The following is a 20,507-nucleotide window of genomic DNA, read 5'->3' as shown; positions in this document are numbered from 1 at the left end:
CATAATAATTTTAATACACAAGTACCAAAAGTATCAATTAATTCAATGGTTTGATTTTGTTTTTTCATCTTCTCCTCAATGATTAATCTCTCTTGTGAACTTGATGCCGTTACTGATGCAATTGGTGTTGGTTGTCTAATTTGATTATGAATATTAATATTTGTACTATTATTTACAACAGTCGTTGATGATCTTGGTTTTGTTGATTCAACAACTTCTTTATTTGTACTTGATATTGTTATTGATGATGATGATGTTTTAACACCAATTGTTGGTTTATTTGTTGTTGTTGTTGTTGTTGTTGTTGGATTTGTTGTTGTTGGATTTGTTGTTGTTGGATTTGTTGTTGTTGGATTTGGTGTTGGTGAAGTAACATTAAAAGTTGCTTGTGATCTTGGTGGTGGTACTGGTTTCAATGTTGTTGGTTTTGTTGGTTGTGATGGCATTGATGATGATAATGATATTGGTGTTGGTGTTGGTTGTGGTGTATTCGTTGTAGTGTTGGTTGTTGATGGTGATGGTGAAGATGGTGTCGAATTACTTAATAAAGATGATGCTGATGATGATTTTGGTGTTGATGATATTTTCGTTGGTGTATTATTATTCGCTATATTATTATTACTATTATTATTATTATTATTTTCGCTATTTTCTATATTATTATTATTATTATTATTTGATTTTGATTTTATTGTAACCAAATTCATTCTAATTGACTCTTTAACTTTTAAAGAGACTTTTTTCTTTACTAAACCACTTGTAATTGGTTTTGTACTAATTAAAACGTCATTAAATAAATAAACTACTCTTTGTGATTCTTTACCACCTGGACCAATAACACTTAGATGACCTTCAAATACAAATCTTCTATGTGGTTCAGCAAGGTTTTCAAATTTACCAATGAAATTATTTTGAATCTCTGTTACTTTTGCAATATTCTCTGCCTCTCTCTTTTTTTCATTTACATATAATGCAACCTCTTGCATCTTTTTTAATGATAATTGTAAATTATTATAATCTAAATGATCACTCCATGTATTTTTTAATAATTCCTATTGAAAAAAAAAAATAAATAAAAAAACAAAAAAATAATAATTAATAATAAAATAATAAAATAATAAATAATTTAATAATTAATAAACTTACAGTTAATAATAAAGTATATCTTGGAATTCTTTGAATTGGTAAAATTAAATAAGTTCCAATTGATTTATAATTATCATTATATTCTTTTTCAACTATAAATGATTCGAATTTAGTATTACTTTTACGTAAATTATTAATTGCTTCAAAGAAAATACTATACTCTTTAACATATTGAGTATAAACTTTTAAGTAAAGTGTCTAATAAATAAAAAAAAAATAGATTATAAAAATTAGTATGAGTGTTTGTGTGTTTTCTTTGGGTTTTTTGTATATTTTTAATACTTTACAAATTGTTCAAAAATATCACCAATTGTTTGAGAATGTGACCAATTTTCAACTTTTGGTTTAATATTTTGTAATAGATTTTTATTATAGTTGATAATGACTTCAAGATTTGAAATTAGTAAACCGAAATGATCCAGTTTAATATTTAATTTTGAGGATTCCTCACGCATTGGATTGAAATAATGTGCCACTACATGATCTAAACTATCTATATAAACTTGTTCAGTTGCTAATAACTCTTTGACAATGTTATGTCTGTATGCTGCAAATCTAACACGTTTTTGATATGCTTTTCTTGCTAAATGTCCTCTAAAGAATGCTTGAATCTTTATCCATCTCTTTTCAAATGGTCTTGCTTTATCCAAAATTTGTGCAACTGATAATGGTGCTTTTGGTTTAACATTTGCTGGTGTTGACACAATTCTAGTTTGAAATGTTCTACTACCACCACCAGATTGTGTTAGACCACTACCACCATTACTAGACGAGGATAAAGAAGAAGGAGTTGAGGATGAGTGAGGAGCACCACCAGAATGAGATAAGCTACTACCACCGCCACTGCTACTGCCATTGCTATTGCCAGTTGAAGAATTTGAACTACCACCACCAAATGTTAATCTACTACCAGTTGAATGTGATAAAGTTGTACCAGAAGTTGTGAATCTTTTTGGTTCATTTGAAGTTAACTTTTTAAGTGATTGTCTTTTTATATGAGTTACATTTAATTTCTTTAAGATTTGTTCAGTGTCTGATAATTGTTTATCAGTGAATTGAATTAATAATGATTCTTCATCGGATAATTCTATTGGTTTTTCAAAGTCTGTACAATCATCTGCTAAAACTTCCAATGATTCCAATACTTTAAGTAAATTCTTTTTCTCTAGTAAATCTGGTACTTGGAATTGAAAATGTCTACTAATACCAATATCTTCCAATGCTTGAATGTAGAAACAAAGATTTTCCCTAATTTTAAAATTTAAAATACTTTCACCAGTGTGTATCTTTGGAATTGAGTTACTCTTTAAACATGACATTAATTTACATAATACAACTCCGTTCATTAATTTACCAAATAATAACAGTCCATCATTATCATCATGATGATCCTCACTTAATTTCTCTCCTAATATCTTTTCAATCCATTTCTTTATTGATAAACTTCTATGTAAAAATGATAAACAACTTTGAACTATATTTGAATTACCACCATTAATATTTGATTTTCTTAATGTTGATAAATTATTATTATTATTATTATTGGAATTATTATTTTCCATTTTTATAATAATTAATAAATATTTATAGAGATATATCTAAAAGATATATATAGTTTTTTTATTATTATAATTATTATAAAATTTTAAAAAAAATAAAAAATAAAAAATAAAAAATTTAGATTTTTTTTTTTTTTTTTTTTTTTTTTTTATGTGAATGGGTGGGTGAGTGAGTGATATGGTCAAATTATGTGAGTGCGTGTATGAAAAAAAAAAAAAAATAAAATAAAATAAAATGAATATAGAAAAATTAAAATGGAAAGGTTAATTTGGTAGATAAAATAACATGTATTTTATTTTATTTTATTTTTTTTTTTTTTTTTTTTTTTTTTTATGAAAAATGATTTTTTTTTTTTTTTTTTTTTTTGTGATTAAAAAAAGTGGAAAAAAAAAATAAAAAAATAAAATAAAAATTAAATAATTATTTTTGGTCCACCAAAAATATAACGGTTGTCTGTTTTGTGTTTTTTTTTTAATTTTTTAAATTTTTTTAATTTTATTTTATTTTTTAATTTTTTTTTTTTTTATTTCTTTTCAAATCTAAAAATATTTTGCCAAGATTATGAAACTAAGAATATTTGCATTTCTACTTTTTTCCAATTAAGTATTATTATTTTTTTTTTTTTACTTTAATGCAAAAAAGTTTGAAAAAAAAAAAAAGGTTATTGATTTACTTGAAAATTTAATTACAATATTTTAAATGAAGTGATATTTTATTAAAATTTTAAAAAAAATAAGCCAGACACCAGATAAAAAAAAAAAAAAAAAAAAAAAAAAAATCAAAGTGGCCGGGTGATTCAATGAAAATGCGAAAATTCTTTGTTTCGACAAAAAGCCAAAAAAAGAATAAAGTGAATTCTATTTATAAAATTAAATAATTTTTAATTTTATTCAATTTTTCCTTTTTTATTTTCAATGTATAAAAAAAAAAAATAATAAAAACAATAGGAAAATTATCCTTTTTTTTTAATCCAAATTTATAAGGTAATACACACAAAAAAAAAATACCATGAAAAGATTTTTTTTTTTAATTTTTTTTTTGAAAGTTTATTTTTTTTATTTTTTTTTTTTTTTATTTTTTTTTATTTTTATTTTTATTTTTTTATTTTTTATTTAATAATATACACCCCAATCTTGTACTTTTAATAATAATAATAAAATTTTAAAATATAATCAAAAAAATGAGTAAAAAATACGATAAATTAGGAAATGATGTATTCAATAAAGTTGAAAAAATTGTAAGTTGATTTAATTCTTTTAAAAATATGCTACCATTTTCATTTTTTTTTTTTTTTATTTTTTTTTTTTATTTTTAATTACTATTTTTTTTTTTTTTTAAAAATTATTATTATTATTTTTATTTTTATTATCTCAAAATCATAATTAATTAATTAATTAATTAAATAAATTATAGAATTCAGAATTATTCACATTAACATATGGAGCATTGGTTACACAATTAATAAAAGATTATGAAGATATTGAACAAGTTAATATAAAATTAGAACAAATGGGATATAATATAGGAATTCGTTTAATTGAAGAATTTTTAGCAAAATCAGGTATTGGTAGATGTTCAGATTTTATAGAGACAGCAGAAGTTATTGCAAAAGTTGGTTTTAAAATGTTTTTAGGTGTAAATGCTCATGTTGGTGATTGGGATGCAAATAGAAAGGAATTCCATTTAACAATTGAAGATAATCCATTGATTGATTTCGTCGAATTACCAGATCAATATAAACATAAACTCTACTATTCAAATATTCTATGTGGTGTAATGAGAGGTGCTTTGGAAATGGTTCAAATGAAAGTTAAATGCACTTTTGTTAAATGTACTTTATCTGATGATTCAACTTCAGAAATTAAAGTAGTTTTAGAAGAAGTTTTATCTGATATGATTCCAGTTGGTTATGATTAAATATTCATAATAATAATAAAAAAAAAAAAAAAAAAAAGTCATTGTGTGTTGGTTTTGTTTTGGGTATTTCTAAAATTAGTTATTTTTATTTTTTCCCGCTTTTTTTTTTTTCATTTTTTATTTATTCTATATATAAACATAAATAAACAATATTTGGATGAAAAATTATTATTTTTTCTCAATTTTAATTATTTAAATTGTTTTATTATAATATCTTATATATATATATTTTTTTTATTTTAATTTATTTTATTTAAATTAATATTATAATTTTAAATTTATTTTATTTTTATTTTTTTTTTTTTTTTTTTTAGATTGAAATTTTTTTATTTTTTTTTATTTTTTATTTTTTTATTTTTATTTCTTCACACACACAAAACGAATAATAGAAAAAAAAAAAAAAAAACAAACAATACTTTTATATAGTGTAGTAGCAGTGATAATAATAGTAATAATAATATTAAAAGAATGAATAATGATAAAGAAATAAATTCAGAAAAAAGTAAAAGAGCAATAAATCATTTTAGTAATAAAAAAGAGATAAAAAATTCCGACAGAAGAGGAATTCTATTTAGTAAATTACCTTCACAACAATTAAATCCCGATAGATATGATAATTTAATGACATTTTGGAATAATTCATTAATTGATATTTCAAAATCATGTAATATTTTAATTTTCACTCCAAAATTATTATCAACCTATTTTACTGTTGAAAATGTTTCACCAATTTATTTACCTTTAATTTTAGTAAGTATTATTATTATTATTATTATTATTATTATTATTATTATTATTATTATTATTATTATTATTATTATTATTATTATTATTATTATTATTATTATTATTATTATTATTATTATTTATTATTATTAACATTTTATAATTTAATTTAATTTAATTTATTTAATTTAATTTAATAATAGAATGAAATGATAAAAACAAAATTTATAGTTAAATATGAAGAATATATTAAAGATTATGGATGGTCAAAATGGGTATGGACAAAGATGGTTGTTCAACCATTTCAATATTATACAGGATTATCAACACCAAATACAGAGACAGAAAAGAATGTTAAATTTATATTACCAGAGATGATAAAAGATAAAGCGGAACAATTATATCAACATCAATTAAAGAATATGAATTCAACTACAGATAATATAATTTCATATATTAATTTAGAGAAATCAATTAAAGATTGGTATATTACAAGAGAAGAATTAGATTTATTATTATTAGTTTTATTTAGAGATTCAAAAGTATTAATTTTAACAAATAATAAAATAAAGAATATTAATAATAATAATAATGGTGAAGATAGAATAGGTATTAAATTTGCATTTGATGGTGAAAAAGTACAACCAATTCAAGAAACTGATTTTGGTATATTAAAATTACAAACTACTTATGAAACTTTGAAACAACAAGAATCGAAATTATTAACTGATATTGAAGAGATATCAAATACAATTAAGGAATCAATACGTATTAAACAAAAGAATCATGCATTATTACAATTGAAAAAGAAGAAACTATTGGAATCAATTTTAGAGAAAAGAGCAACTGCATCAACAAATATTCATGAGATTCTATTTTCAATTGAATCTGCTAAATCCAATCAACAAATCATTGAATCTCTATGTACTGGTGTTTCAACATTAAAGAAAGTGAATCAAGAGATTTCAGTTGACCAAGTTGATAGTATTCTTGATGATTATCAAGATGCAATCACAAATCAAAGAGAAATTGATGATGCTATGAAATCTGGTTTCAATAGTGTAGAATCATTATCATCTGCTGATATCGATGAAGATCAATTAGAAAAAGAATTGGATCAAATGTTACAAGATCATCTTACACTTGAAAAAGAAGAAAAACAAAAACAAAAACAAATTGAAAAAGAAAAACAACAACAACAACAACCACCAACCTCACAATTTAATCCAAATTTACCAATTCCATTAAAAAATGAAGAAGATGAATTATTAAAAGAATTAGAATCATTATCAGTTACATCAAATCCATTACCAAAACAAGATGAAAATAAACAAAAAACAAGTGAATTAATTTAAAATTTTAAATATATTTTTATTTTTGGTTTAATTTATTTACATTTTTTTTTTTTTTTTTTTTTTTTTTTTTTAGAGTAAGTTTCCTAATCTAATTTATTATTTAATAATTTCTTTGAAGATTTTAAATAATTTGATAGAATTGATAAAGGTGATAATTTCTTTAAAATTAAAAATAATGAAGATACGAAATAAATGTATCTTAATAGTGAGATGATTTGAAATTGTTGAGATATGATTGGATTGGTTGATTCTAAGTACAGAGTGTATAGAATGAAAGACCATAATCTAAAATGTTCTAATATCATTGCATACCATTTTCTATCAAAGATTGCACCAAATGAAGTTAAACCGAAATATACGAAAATAAAAGAACAAGTTACATTTGCAGATCCAATTTTATCCTCAAATAGTGAACGTAATGACAATGCTAAAAATGATGCTAAAAAATAATGAATAAACAAATAAATATTTAATGATGTTGATAATGATGCTTTAATTCGTAATTGGTCATCTTTTTCAGTTGGTATTGGAATACTTGATAAATCACCCATTCTATTGGTATCACCTTTTTTCCAACCTGGCCCATAGAAAATTGATTTCAATTTCTCTTTAACCGAGTTATATTGTTTTTGTTTTTCATAAATTTCAAACCAATGATGAACTTGTGACCATGTTGGATCACTTGATTCAAATTGGTGTACTAACCCATAGAAAACACGTTGATTTTCATTATTATTATTATTATTATTATTATTATTATTATTATTATTATTATTATTATTATTATTTTCACCAGTGGTGTTGGTGGTGGTGGTGGTGGTGTTGGTGATAGTATCTTCCTCTTGGAATGTTCCAAATAATCTATCCCAAATTATTAATGTACCAGCATAGTTTTTATCTAAATATTTTGGATTACGTCCATGATGAACTCTATGATGTGATGGTGTATTCATTATAAATTCAATTGGCCATGCTAATTTACCAATCAATTGTGTATGAATCCAAAATTGATTGATTGTATTGAATTGTTTATGAAATACATAAATACCTGGTGGTATGAAAAATCCAATTGGTAAAAATAATACCCATGAGAAATACATTTGAAATATACTTTGTCTTAATGCTGTTGTTAAATTATATTTATCACTTGAATGATGTGTAACATGTGTTGCCCACATAAAATTAATTTCATGTGCAAATCTATGAAACCCTTTTTTTTTAAAAAAAAAAATAAAATAAAATAAAATAAACACATATGTGTTAGTAATTTATATATATTATCACAACACACAACACACTCTTTTCCTCATTAAAAATATAAAAATATAAAAACTTAAAAATATAAAAACTTACAATAATAAACAAAATCAACAGCTAGTAAACAAATTATCCAGGCTAATATTGAAGATTCGGAAACATCGAAAAATCTATAATGTTTATAAATATATACGGCACCTACAAATTCAATTGATGATAAAATTGTATATGGTACAATTCTTTCTAAAACTACTGTTGATATACCTGTACCCATACTACTTAATGAATCACTTAATGAGTGATAATTCTTTTTCTTTTTAAAAAATACATTTATAACAAATTCCAGTAAAATTGATAATACAAATAAAGGAATGAAATCTGCTATATAATCATGGAAATAAACATCATCTTCTAATAATGTAAATTCTACCTATATATATTTTTAATAAATAATAAATTAGTACATATATATATTTTATGATAATTATTTTTTTTTTTTTTTTTTTATTCCATACCATTTTTTAAAAAAGGTTAATGCTATAGTTAAAAATAAACACTTTTTTTTTTTAATTTACTTTCAAAAGATAAAAGGGGTTCGAATTTTTCTTTTTTTTTTTTTTTTATTTTTTATTTTTTTTTGTTGTAATTAATTTAAAAAAAATAAAAAATAAAAAAAAGTGTTTTTATTGTTTAATTATTTTCAAAAAAAAAAAAAAATTAACAGACCCACCTTTAAAAAATAAAAAAATAAATAAAAAAAATAAAAAAATAAATTTAGATTTTTTTTTTATTAAAAATATCTTTTTTTTTTTTTTATTACTAAGGTTATATTAAAAAAACTAAAAATAAGCTTGTATTATTATGTTATATTAATATTGAAATAGGAGGATTATTGCGAATTAGAGTTTTATTTTTTTTATTATTTTTATTATTTTTTTTTTTTTAAGATGCCATTTATGTTTTGAAATGTGTGTCTAATTAAAAAAAGATATTTATACCCCCAAAAATCAATTGAAAATAATTTTAATTTATTTTTTTTTTTTTTGTTTTTTTTTAAAAAGTATAAAAAATTAAAATTAATTTTCAATACTAGAAAATAATTGCGAAATAATCTAATTTAATCACCAAGCAATAAGTTGAATCAATTTAAAAAGATTTTAATTAAAAAAAAAAAAATCCATTTTTTTTATTTTTTATTTTTTATTTTTTTTTTTTTATTTTTTTTTTTGGTTAAAAAAACAAGAAAAAAAAAAATTTGATCAAAAAAAAAAAAAAAAAAAAAAAAAACCAATATTTTTAAAAAGGATAAAAATACAACCCTTTTGTTTAGAAAACTTAAAAATAATAGTGATACTAAAATAAAACTTTTTAAAAAATTAATTTCCCAAAGCAAAATTTTGGGTTTTTTTTTTTTTTTTAGAAAAAAGGATTTACTAGGAAAAATTTAATTGGGGGGAAAGTTTGGGGAACTCCCCATACTATACCCGAAAAATTGTTATACTTTGGTTTTTCCCCCGGGAAATTTGTAAAAAAAAAATTTGGGGAAATTTTCAAATTATTAAAAATTTTTGATTTTTTAGGAAAAAATATTTTTGTTTGGAAAAAAAAAAAAAAAAAAAAAAAAATATAAGTTTCCCCCAAAAATTAAATACTCTTTTATTTAGTTTTCAATAATAATAAAAAAAAAAAAAAAAAAAAAAATATTTTAAGAATTAATATTGAAAATAATGGAAAAAAAAAAATATCTTTTTTTTTTTTAAAAAAAAAAACAACAGTCAACAGGTGGTATCAAAGGAAATTTTTAAACTGGTTCATATTCGTTTAAAATAAAATAAAAAAAAAAAAATACCAATTTACAAAAACAATCGTTCTATGAAATGCTTGGAAAAAAAAAAGAACGATCGTTTTGACGCACAAAAAAAAAAAATCAAAACATCATCGACGAAATCAAATGAAAAAAAGATATTTTTAAAGATATTTTGACATTTAATAAAAAAAAATGCATTTTTCTTCGTTTTTTTTTAAAAACCAACCATTCAAAAACCAGACAACACTTCACCAATTAATTTTATTTTTTTTTTATTTTTTTTTTTTTTTCGTCATCCCAATGTAACAGGTTTTTTTTTTTTTTTTTTTTTTTTAATCAATATTAAAAAGTCATCTGAATATTAGAAAGGTTTTTTTTTTTTTTTTTTTTATTGTTATTATTATTATTATTATTATTATTATTATTATTATTATTATTATTATCAATAATTAAAAAAAATGGTTTTAATTAAATCTCAACTTTTTTTTATATTTTTAATAATTGTCGGGTGTTATTCTCAAGTCCCCCCTCTTGTTCCAGATGAATATACGTGTTGGTTATTTAAATGAAATTTTTATTCTACCAAATTTCACAAAAGACACATTCGATTTTTATTCAAACATTTGTCAACCACCACAATTGATATTTCTTGTTCTGGGAATTTATATTCAAAAGAAATAAGTTTAATTTTAATTTTTTAATTTTTTAATTTTTTTTTTTAATTTAATATCAAAACTAATAAATATTAAATTTTTATTTTTTTATTTTTTTATTTTTAGGATGGTTTTTAATACCTGGTGGTACAAATAATATATTATTTCCATCTAATTTCTCAACCTGTTTTACTCTGATGGTGGAATTGTAAGTATTTTAAATTTTTTTTTTTTTTTTTTCTCAACAAAATTATTTACTAAAAAATTGAAAATTATTATTATTAAAGAACGGTTAATAATTTAAAAGTATCACCAGATTTTATATATACAAAAATATCCAGTGTCCAAATAGCAAAGTATATCAATATTAATGGAGTGGTAGGTGGAATTACTCAACCTTTACCTTCAATTAGATCCTTGTAAATATTTATTTTCTATAAAAAAAAAAAAAACAAAAAAAAAAAAAAAACTAAAATCTAATTCTTATTTCTTACATAAATTTTATTCATTTATTTATTTTTTTATTTTTTTTATTTTTTTTATTTTTTTTTATTTTAAAAATAAAAAGGACTATACATTCAAATGATTTAAATGGTACAACATTGAGATTGGAGCATATTAATAGTGGAATATATAATTTGGACATTTCTCCTGCTAATGTATATGTTTATCTAAACTCTGATGGCGCAAATCCATCTGGAACCTCAGTATTAGGGAATTTTTATGCCAATGTACATAACATAGTATCTTTTTCAATGTACAAATTAAACAATATAAATTTACAATTTTCTCTAATATTTGATTTTTCAACTATTAATTTTATGAAAACAATATCATCCAATCAATTATCAATATACCGTGCTCTTGGACAAATTAATCAATATTTATTTGACAATTCAAAAGTATCAAAATTTTATCTAAGTGCGACACTTGATGCACCAACTGAATATTATGATATGTCATCATTCGTTAATCACACCTATACAGCAATTACCCTTTTTCCAGGAAATCTTTATCATTTGAATGGGGCACTCCCAATAATTCCTCCAGAGAGTTGTGATTTTAATTTTTTATCAGGTAACTTGACGGTTTTTCCAAATAACCTTAATATGGGTCCATATTCTACAGTTTCCTTCTTTAATTCAATAAAAAATACACAATTCCCCACAAAATTTCTAGGTTCTGGTGGTTCATATTATTTTACAAATTCTCCAAATCTTTTTGTTGGTACAGTTGATAATTCATGGTGCACAACTGAACTATCTGTCCCAACTGGAAATTTAACAGGGTATGTTGATTATAAATTATTTATTTATTCAAATTACTTACTAATCTTTATTTTTTTTTATTAATTTAAAAATTTAGATTAATTCCATCTTGTTTTGCGTGTTATTTTAATGTAACAACGATAAATAGTTATTCAAAATTAACACAAAAATCAATGTTGACAAGATTTTCTGGTAATAAGTTTTCAAACTTTAATACAAAAACACCATGCACAACATTTAGACCAAAAGTAGAATTAATTAATGATGGTATATTTAATAAAGTAATGGTAACTGGTAATGATATTGGATTCGATGTAACATTATGGAAAATTAATTTAACAATTTCATTAGATCCAACAACATATGTTATTAATCAAAATGGTAAAAATTATACAGCAACAATGGTAGGAGCTAATAATAATTTGAAAAATGTTGAATATTTTCCAGTTTTATTCACAACTCCAAATAATGTTACATATACATTCCCAACAAATTATAATATTCCACCAATTATAAAATCAGTTTTAATTAAAAGCACAGGTAATGAAATTCAAGTAAGTGGTACACATTTTTCAAGTTATTTAGGATTTACAAATCAACAAGTTCAAATTCAAAATGTAGGTAATTGTTCAACAATTACAAGTAGTGACTTTTTCGGAGCACAATGTACAATGGAAAGTGGTAAACAATTACCAATTTCAAATTCAACAATTCCATTACAAATAATTTCAATTGAAAAAGATTCATTCAATGTAAAAGCATATATTAAGATCGAATCAAATTTCGATAATAATCAAGTTTGTCCAAATGATTGTTCAACATCAGTTGGAGTTAATTCAATTTGCGATTTAAGTTCAGGTGCTTGTAAATGTTTACCAGGATTTGTTGGTAGTGATTGTTTAGGTATTGAATGTTCAGTTCCAGATTGTTCAGGTAATGGTCATTGTGATTATACCATAGGTGAATGTATTTGTAATTCATCTTATCAAGGTAGCGATTGTTTATTACCACTCATTCCTTGTCCAATTTATGGCTCTTTACCATGTAATGGCGGCTCAAATACTTGTAATAATCAAACTGGTATTTGTACTTGTGATTCATCTCACCAAGGAAATGATTGCTCATTACCATTGATTGAATGCCCAATAGTTAGTGGATTACCATGTAACGGTGGTTTAAACACTTGTAATAATAAAACTGGTACTTGTGGTTGTGATTCATCTCACCAAGGAAATGATTGCTCATTACCATTGATTGAATGCCCAATTGTTAGTGGATTACCATGTAACGGCGGTCTAAACACTTGTAATAATCAAACTGGTACTTGTGGTTGTGATTCATCTCACCAAGGAAGTGATTGCTCATTACCATTGATTGAATGCCCAATAGTTAGTGGATTACCATGTAACGGTGGTTTAAATACATGTAATAACCAAACTGGTACTTGTAATTGTAGCTCATCGTTTCAAGGAAGTAATTGCTCATTGCCATTGGTTCCATGTCCAATATTCAGTTCATTACCATGTAACGGTGGTTTAAATACATGTAATAATCAAACTGGTACTTGTGATTGTGGACCTTCAAATCAAGGTAGTGATTGCTCATTGCCAGTAATTGATTGCCCAACATCTAATGGATTGCCATGTAATGGTGGTTTAAATACATGTAATAATCAAACTGGTACTTGTAATTGTGATTCATCTCACCAAGGAAGTGATTGCTCATTACCAGTAATTGATTGTCCAGAATCTAATGGATTACCATGCAATGGTGGTTTAAATACATGTAATAATGAAACTGGTATTTGTAATTGTGATTCATCTCACCAAGGAAATGATTGCTCAGTACCATTTGTTGAATGTCCAATGACTACTGGGGTAGCATGTAATGGTGGTTTAAATACATGTAATAATCAAACTGGTACTTGTGATTGTGGACCTTCAAATCAAGGTAGTGACTGTTCATTACCATATATTGATTGTGATCCAGTAGATTGTAATTCAAACGGTGTGTGTGATACAATTAAAGGTGAATGCAATTGTAAAGAAAATTCTTGGTCAGGTCCAACTTGTTTAATACCATACCATTATATAACTTCAACAATACCTTCAACAACCAATGGTGGTGTTGCAAGCTTTATTGGCTTCTTTGGTGATACTCATAATAATCTATCAATCACAATTGGAAATTTACCATGTCCATTACTATATAATTCAACAACAGTTTTAAATTGTACAGCACCTCCAGGTTTTGGTGTAAAGCTTGTAGTTGTAGCTCAAAATAACATTACATACTCTTATAATAAATATCAATATTTAAATATTAACAATCAAACATGTCCAAATAAATGTTCAAATCAAGGTACATGCAATACTTTAAATGGTCAATGTAAATGTAATAATGGATTCAATGGTGCAGATTGTAGTGGTATCATTAATCCAGGCGGAGGTAATAACGGAGGAAGCAATAGCGATAGCGATGGAGGTAATAACGGAAACCCACCAACTGATACTGGTGTCGATCCAGGTACTGGTAATACAACAATTTCAAATCAAGAAGTTCAATTCCAAATCTTTTTCAAATCATTATACGAAATTGATTTTAATGGTAATATAGTAGCAACATATTCTCTTCAAAACAGTTGGACAACAAACTCAACAGATACCGAAAATGAAATTATTTACACATTATCTCAAACAATTCAAAGCAATTGCTCAATTATTTCAAAGATTGAAGAAATTACAAACAGAAATGGTAAAGAATATACATTTGCAGATGAAACATTTAATTTACAATATGGTTCAATTAAATTTAGTATTGGAATTCATAACTATTCATACAAAAATAATTTAAATACTTTAAAATTAGAATTAGTTTCATCAGTAGATCAAATAAATTCAGATGATAATGAATGTAATGAAATGGATACATCAATTAATACAATCAATAATAAAGATGGTGAATCTACTTTCAACTATATTAAAATTTCAAAAAATAATAAAATTTTAGAAGGAAGATTTATAAACAAGTTAGTTTCAGACGGAAGACCAACATATTTAATAACTTCAATGAAAAATGAAAGTAAGGATTCAATTTCAATTTCATTAGATTTACCACATTGCATTGAATCTTGTATCATTGATCCAGATTTCTCAGTCTTAATTAGTCCAGAATTTAAAAATGAATGTGGTAATTCAAAAGATGGAAGAAAAAGTTATGTTATCCCAGTCGCTGTAGTTGCAAGTGTTGTTGGTGTTTCCGCAATTGGTGCAATTGGTTTTTTAATTTATCGTAAAAAAGGTGAAAGTGTTCTTTTAAACAAGTTAAAAAAAATTAACAAATAAATAAAATTTCAACAATTTTTTAATTTTCTCATCAATTTTTTTTTATATATAATAAAAAACCCTATTTGTAGTTTGATGTTTATAATTAATACGTGTCTTAAAAAAAAGGTCCTGATCAGAAACTAATTAAGGGTAGTCTCATAGAAAATAAAAAAATAAAAGTAAAAAAAAAAAAAAAGGCGACAAACCCACCAGAGCCACATAAAATTACTTTTCACCAATTTAATGCTTAAATTTTTTGTACATCCAATCACCCTTATCAGAAACAAAATCGTCAAAAAAAAAAGATATTTTTAGAAAATATCTAAAAAAAAAAAAAAAAAAAAAAAACTTTAATAAAAACACATGGTTTTTAAAAAAAAAAAAAAAAATAACAATTTGTTTCAGAGAAAAAAAAAAAAAAAAAAATACACAAAACGTCAACATAGGAGATTTTTTCAGATATTTTTTAAAAAAAAAAGAAAAAAAAACAATGAACATTTTCAGCAAGTTTCTTTCTAAATTTTTTGATTTTTTTTTTTTTTTTAATTCGTTTCATTATATAACAAATAAAATGATTTCGTTAAAATTTAAATTACTACTTTTTTTAATATTTTTAAATTTTATTGGTTGTTTATCAGTCAATCCTATTCCGAGTGAATATAATTGTTTGTCAACATTGATACAAGATTATAACCTTTTAAAATTCACCAAAGATACCAATAACCAATATGTTGATATATGTACAACCGCTAATACTGATATAGTTTGCACGACCAATCTAAATATTAAAACGTAAATTAATTATTTTTATTTCATTTTTTTTATTTAAAATATAATAATTAGATTTTTTTAAATTATTAACTAATAATTTTTTATTTTTTTTTTTTTTTTATTTTTTTTTTAGATTAGCTTTGAATAGTGGTGGAACAGATAATATATTAGACCCATTAAATTTTGTAAATTGCTTTCCTCAAATGGATGAATTGTATGTTTTTTTTTTTTTTTTTAGTCAAAAATAATTCCAAAAAATATATTAATAGTAATTAAATAATAATTTTAGAATAGTTAAAAATTTAAAAGTGACCCCAAATTTTATATATTACAAATTTCCAGCTGCCAATACAGTAAGGTATTCAAATATTTCTGGAATATTAGGTGGAATTACACAACCTCTACCTGCATATAGATTAATGTAAAATATAATTTTTGTTTTATATGTTAATACATAGATATATATATATATAATATTAAAATAATTTTAATTTTTTCAAAAATAAATAATTTTAAGTGAATTATTTAGCGATGACTTAAATAATACAATATTTAGAATGCAGTATTTAGATAAAGTTACATATTCATTAAATATGTTTTCATCTGATAGTTATTATTATTTAAATACAGATGGAGCAAATTCAGATGAATCATCAATCTTAACAAATTTTAGAATTTCTTTGAATAGTATATCAGATTTATCAAGTTATAAAAAATTAAGAGGTGTTACATTTAAAATTTCTCCAAGATTTGATTACTCAACTATTTCATTTTTAAAGAAATTACAAATTACTGATCAATCAGGAATGCTAACAATCTATGATACATTCAATCAAAATGCTACATTAGATCAATATATATTTGATAATTCTATTATTCCTTATATATATGTTTCAGCAATATTCAAGAAACCAAAGGAATTCTTTGATATAACATTATTTAAAAACCACACTTATAAATCCATTACATTGGTTCCTGGGACATCATTTAATATCAATGGATCATTTCCCTTAATTGTTCCAAAGAATATTGAAATATCCTTTATAGGAGGTTATTTAACAGTTTTCCCAAACAATCTAAATTTTAATCCAGATATTACAACAAATTTTCAAAATTCAATAAAAAGTGAACAATTCCCTCCTTTTTTAGGTTCTGGTGGTTCATTTGATTTTACAGGAACAACCAAATTTACTGGCACAATTGATAAATCATGGTGCACAACTGAAATAGCTGTTTCACTGGGAAATTTAACAGGGTATGGTTTTAATTATTATTTCTTTATTATCATAATTCTTATTTTTATTAATTCTTTTTTTTTTTTTTTTTTTTTTTTTTTTTTTTTTTTTTTTTTTTTTTTTTTTTTTTTTTTTAAACCAAATATTCAGATTAGTTCCATCTTGTTTTGCATGTTATTTTAATGTAACAACAGTAAATAGTTATTCAAAATTAACACAAAAATCAATGTTTTCAAGATTTGCTAGTAATAAGTTTTCAAACTTTAATACAAATACACCATGCACAACATTTAGACCAAAAGTAGAATTAATTAATGATGGTATATTTAATAAAGTAATGGTAACTGGTAATGATATTGGATTCGATGTAACATTATGGAAAATTAATTTAACAATTTCATTAGATCCAACAACATATGTTATTAATCAAAATGGTAAAAATTATACAGCAACAATGGTAGGAGCTAATAATAATTTGAAAAATGTTGAATATTTTCCAGTTTTATTCACAACTCCAAATAATGTTACATATACATTCCCAACAAATTATAATATTCCACCAATTATAAAATCAGTTTTAATTAAAAGCACAGGTAATGAAATTCAAGTAAGTGGTACACATTTTTCAAGTTATTTAGGATTTACAAATCAACAAGTTCAAATTCAAAATGTAGGTAATTGTTCAACAATTACAAGTAGTGACTTTTTCGGAGCACAATGTACAATGGAAAGTGGTAAACAATTACCAATTTCAAATTCAACAATTCCATTACAAATAATTTCAATTGAAAAAGATTCATTCAATGTAAAAGCATATATTAAGATCGAATCAAATTTCGATAATAATCAAGTTTGTCCAAATGATTGTTCAACATCAGTTGGAGTTAATTCAATTTGCGATTTAAGTTCAGGTACTTGTAAATGTTTACCAGGATTTATAGGTAGTGATTGCTTAGGTATTGAATGTTCAGTTCCAGATTGTTCAGGTAATGGTTATTGCAATACTACCATAGGTGAATGTATTTGTGATTCATCTCATCGAGGTAGTGATTGTTCAATATTATTTATTGAGTGTGATCCACTAGATTGTAATTCAAATGGTGTATGTGACACAACTAAAGGTGAATGCAATTGTAAAGAAAATTCTTGGTCAGGTCCAACTTGTTTAATACCATACCATTATATAACTTCAACAATACCTTCAACAACCAATGGTGGTGTTGCAAGCTTTATTGGCTTCTTTGGTGATACTCATAATAATCTATCAATCACAATTGGAAATTTACCATGTCCATTACTATATAATTCAACAACAGTTTTAAATTGTACAGCACCTCCAGGTTTTGGTGTAAAGCTTGTAGTTGTAACTCAAAATAACATTACATACTCTTATGATAAATATCAATATTTAAATATTAATAACCAAACATGTCCAAATAAATGTTCAAATCAAGGTACATGCAATACTTTAAATGGTCAATGTAAATGTAATAATGGATTCAATGGTGCAGATTGTAGTGGTATCATTAATCCAGGCGGAGGTAATAACGGAGGAAGCAATAGCGATAGCGATGGAGGTAATAACGGAAACCCACCAACTGATACTGGTGTCGATCCAGGTACTGGTAATACAACAATTTCAAATCAAGAAGTTCAATTCCAAATCTTTTTCAAATCATTATACGAAATTGATTTTAATGGTAATATAGTAGCAACATATTCTCTTCGAAACAATTGGACAACAAATTCAACAAACAGCAAAAATGAAATTATTTACACATTATCTCAAACAATTCAAAGCAATTGCTCAATTATTTCAAAGATTGAAGAAATTACAAACAGAAATGGTAAAGAATATACATTTGCAGATGAAACATTTAATTTACAATATGGTTCAATTAAATTTAGTATTGGAATTTATAACTATTCATACAAAAATAACTTAAATACTTTAAAATTAGAATTAGTTTCATCAGTAGATCAAATAAATTCAGATGATAATGAATGTAATGAAATGGATACATCAATTAATACAATCAATAATAAAGATGGTGAATCTACTTTCAATTATATTAAAATTTCAAAAAATAATAAAATTTTAGAAGGAAGATTTATAAACAAGTTAGTTTCAGACGGAAGACCAACATATTTATTAACTTCAATGAAAAATGAAAGTAAGGATTCAATTTCAATTTCATTAGATTTACCACATTGCATTGAATCTTGTATCATTGATCCAGATTTCTCAGTCTTAATTAGTCCAGAATTTAAAAATGAATGTGGTAATTCAAAAGATGGAAGAAAAAGTTATGTTATCCCAGTCGCTGTAGTTGCAAGTGTTGTTGGTGTTTCCGCAATTGGTGCAATTGGTTTTTTAATTTATCGTAAAAAAGGTGAAAGTGTTCTTTTAAACAAGTTAAAAAAAATTAACAAATAAATAAAATTTCAACAATTTTTTTATATATATAATAAAAAACCCTATTTGTAGTTTGATGTTTATAATTAATACGTGTCTTAAAATCATATCAAATAAATTTAAATTTTTTTCATAATTACTTATATATACATATCAAAGAGTTTAAAAAGAAAATCATAAAAAGGAAAAAATTAATTTCATATTTATTTTAAAGTTTTTACAAAAAGTATTTATTTTATTATTTTATTAAATGTATTATTATTTATTATTATGTACATGTATTTCCAGAATTATAAAGAAGGGAAAATAAAAGTGGTCACTGGTTAATTTATATTAATTTTAATTGTATTTGAATAATGTAATTTCTTATTGATTGTAATTGTTAATAAACCATTTTCAAATTGAGTATTGATTGAATATAAATCTAATTGATATAAAACTTTTGTTAAATCTAAATATCTTTTAAAATTACCAAATGATCTTTCTGAAATAAACTTTTTATCACTTGATTTTGTTTTATTTTCATCTTCTTTATTCTCTTTAGTAGCGGTGGTTGTAGTAGATACAGTTCTGTTGTCAGATTTTGATTTTGGTTTAATATCATCTTCAAACTTCTTCAATTGATGCTTCATCTTCTTTTCTATCTAAAAGTTGATGATGTTGATGTTGATTTTTCTATAACTAAATTGTTGTTGTTGTTGTTGTTGTTGTTGTTGTTGTTGTGTTGTTTATTTAAATCTTTTCTTTCACCTTGAATAGTGAGTATTGAATCTTTAATGTCAATTTCAATTTGATCTTTTGAAATACCTGCTAACTCTGTTTCAATGATTAGTTTATCATTTGTAATTGTTACATCCATTGGTGGTAGTATATCAATAATTGTTTTATTGCTTTTATTGGTTGAGCATTGTCTTTTACAATTTTCAAAATTATTATTATTAAGAGTATTTAAAATATCAAAGATTGTTGCCATTTTCTGATTAATTTATCAATTTATTAATTTATTAATTTATTATTTATTTATTTATTTATTTATTAATCTATTATTTATTTATTTATTTATTTATTTA

The 20,507-nt window shown here is 23.3% G+C and overlaps 7 protein-coding genes across 7 annotated transcripts in view; 4 read left to right on the top strand and 3 right to left on the bottom strand.

Annotated features, from left to right (window-relative positions):
• gxcBB (IQ calmodulin-binding domain-containing protein) overlaps positions 1-2,708 on the bottom strand; it is a gene marked incomplete at both ends in the record, with an annotated part of 3,474 nt that extends 766 nt beyond the window's left edge. The window contains 3 exons of the mRNA XM_637713.1: positions 1-1,052; positions 1,147-1,344; positions 1,434-2,708. The exon at positions 1-1,052 is cut by the window's left edge and continues 766 nt beyond it. Of these exons, the coding sequence (XP_642805.1) occupies positions 1-1,052; positions 1,147-1,344; positions 1,434-2,708 (2,525 nt within the window). The remainder of the gene's footprint in view (positions 1,053-1,146; positions 1,345-1,433) is intronic.
• A 1,178-nt stretch (positions 2,709-3,886) lies between these two features.
• Positions 3,887-4,623, top strand: trappc3 (trafficking protein particle complex subunit 3; the record flags this gene model as incomplete). The annotated part of the gene is made up of 2 exons (XM_637712.3): positions 3,887-3,943; positions 4,120-4,623. The coding sequence occupies 2 exons, from the start codon at positions 3,887-3,889 to the stop codon at positions 4,621-4,623; spliced, it is 561 nt and encodes a 186-aa protein (XP_642804.3).
• A 468-nt stretch (positions 4,624-5,091) lies between these two features.
• On the top strand, positions 5,092-6,704 carry DDB_G0277133 (SNF7 family protein; the record flags this gene model as incomplete). Its single annotated transcript, XM_637711.1, has 2 exons — positions 5,092-5,373; positions 5,553-6,704. 2 exons carry the CDS (start codon positions 5,092-5,094, stop codon positions 6,702-6,704), a joined length of 1,434 nt encoding a protein of 477 aa, XP_642803.1.
• Positions 6,705-6,787: 83 nt separating this feature from the next.
• Positions 6,788-8,479, bottom strand: DDB_G0277137 (SUR2-type hydroxylase/desaturase catalytic region-containing protein; the record flags this gene model as incomplete). The annotated part of the gene is made up of 3 exons (XM_637710.1): positions 6,788-7,914; positions 8,058-8,391; positions 8,477-8,479. 3 exons carry the CDS (start codon positions 8,477-8,479, stop codon positions 6,788-6,790), a joined length of 1,464 nt encoding a protein of 487 aa, XP_642802.1.
• Positions 8,480-10,226: 1,747 nt separating this feature from the next.
• Positions 10,227-15,033, top strand: DDB_G0277127 (hypothetical protein; the record flags this gene model as incomplete). The annotated part of the gene is made up of 5 exons (XM_637899.1): positions 10,227-10,324; positions 10,548-10,568; positions 10,763-10,840; positions 10,990-11,709; positions 11,787-15,033. The coding sequence occupies 5 exons, from the start codon at positions 10,227-10,229 to the stop codon at positions 15,031-15,033; spliced, it is 4,164 nt and encodes a 1,387-aa protein (XP_642991.1).
• A 553-nt stretch (positions 15,034-15,586) lies between these two features.
• On the top strand, positions 15,587-19,458 carry DDB_G0276959 (hypothetical protein; the record flags this gene model as incomplete). The annotated part of the gene is made up of 5 exons (XM_637898.1): positions 15,587-15,807; positions 15,920-16,000; positions 16,076-16,207; positions 16,304-17,041; positions 17,172-19,458. 5 exons carry the CDS (start codon positions 15,587-15,589, stop codon positions 19,456-19,458), a joined length of 3,459 nt encoding a protein of 1,152 aa, XP_642990.1.
• Positions 19,459-20,077: 619 nt separating this feature from the next.
• hspG11 (heat shock protein Hsp20 domain-containing protein) lies at positions 20,078-20,410 on the bottom strand (the record flags this gene model as incomplete). Its single annotated transcript, XM_637897.1, has 1 exon — positions 20,078-20,410. One exon carries the CDS (start codon positions 20,408-20,410, stop codon positions 20,078-20,080), a length of 333 nt encoding a protein of 110 aa, XP_642989.1.
• Positions 20,411-20,507: the final 97 nt, after the last annotated feature.

Source organism: Dictyostelium discoideum (assembly GCF_000004695.1).
Source record: "Dictyostelium discoideum AX4 chromosome 2 chromosome, whole genome shotgun sequence".
Lineage (NCBI taxonomy): Eukaryota > Evosea > Eumycetozoa > Dictyosteliales > Dictyosteliaceae > Dictyostelium > Dictyostelium discoideum.
The sequence above is the reverse complement of the archived record's forward strand: the minus strand, read 5'-3'. Positions and strand labels throughout refer to the sequence as shown.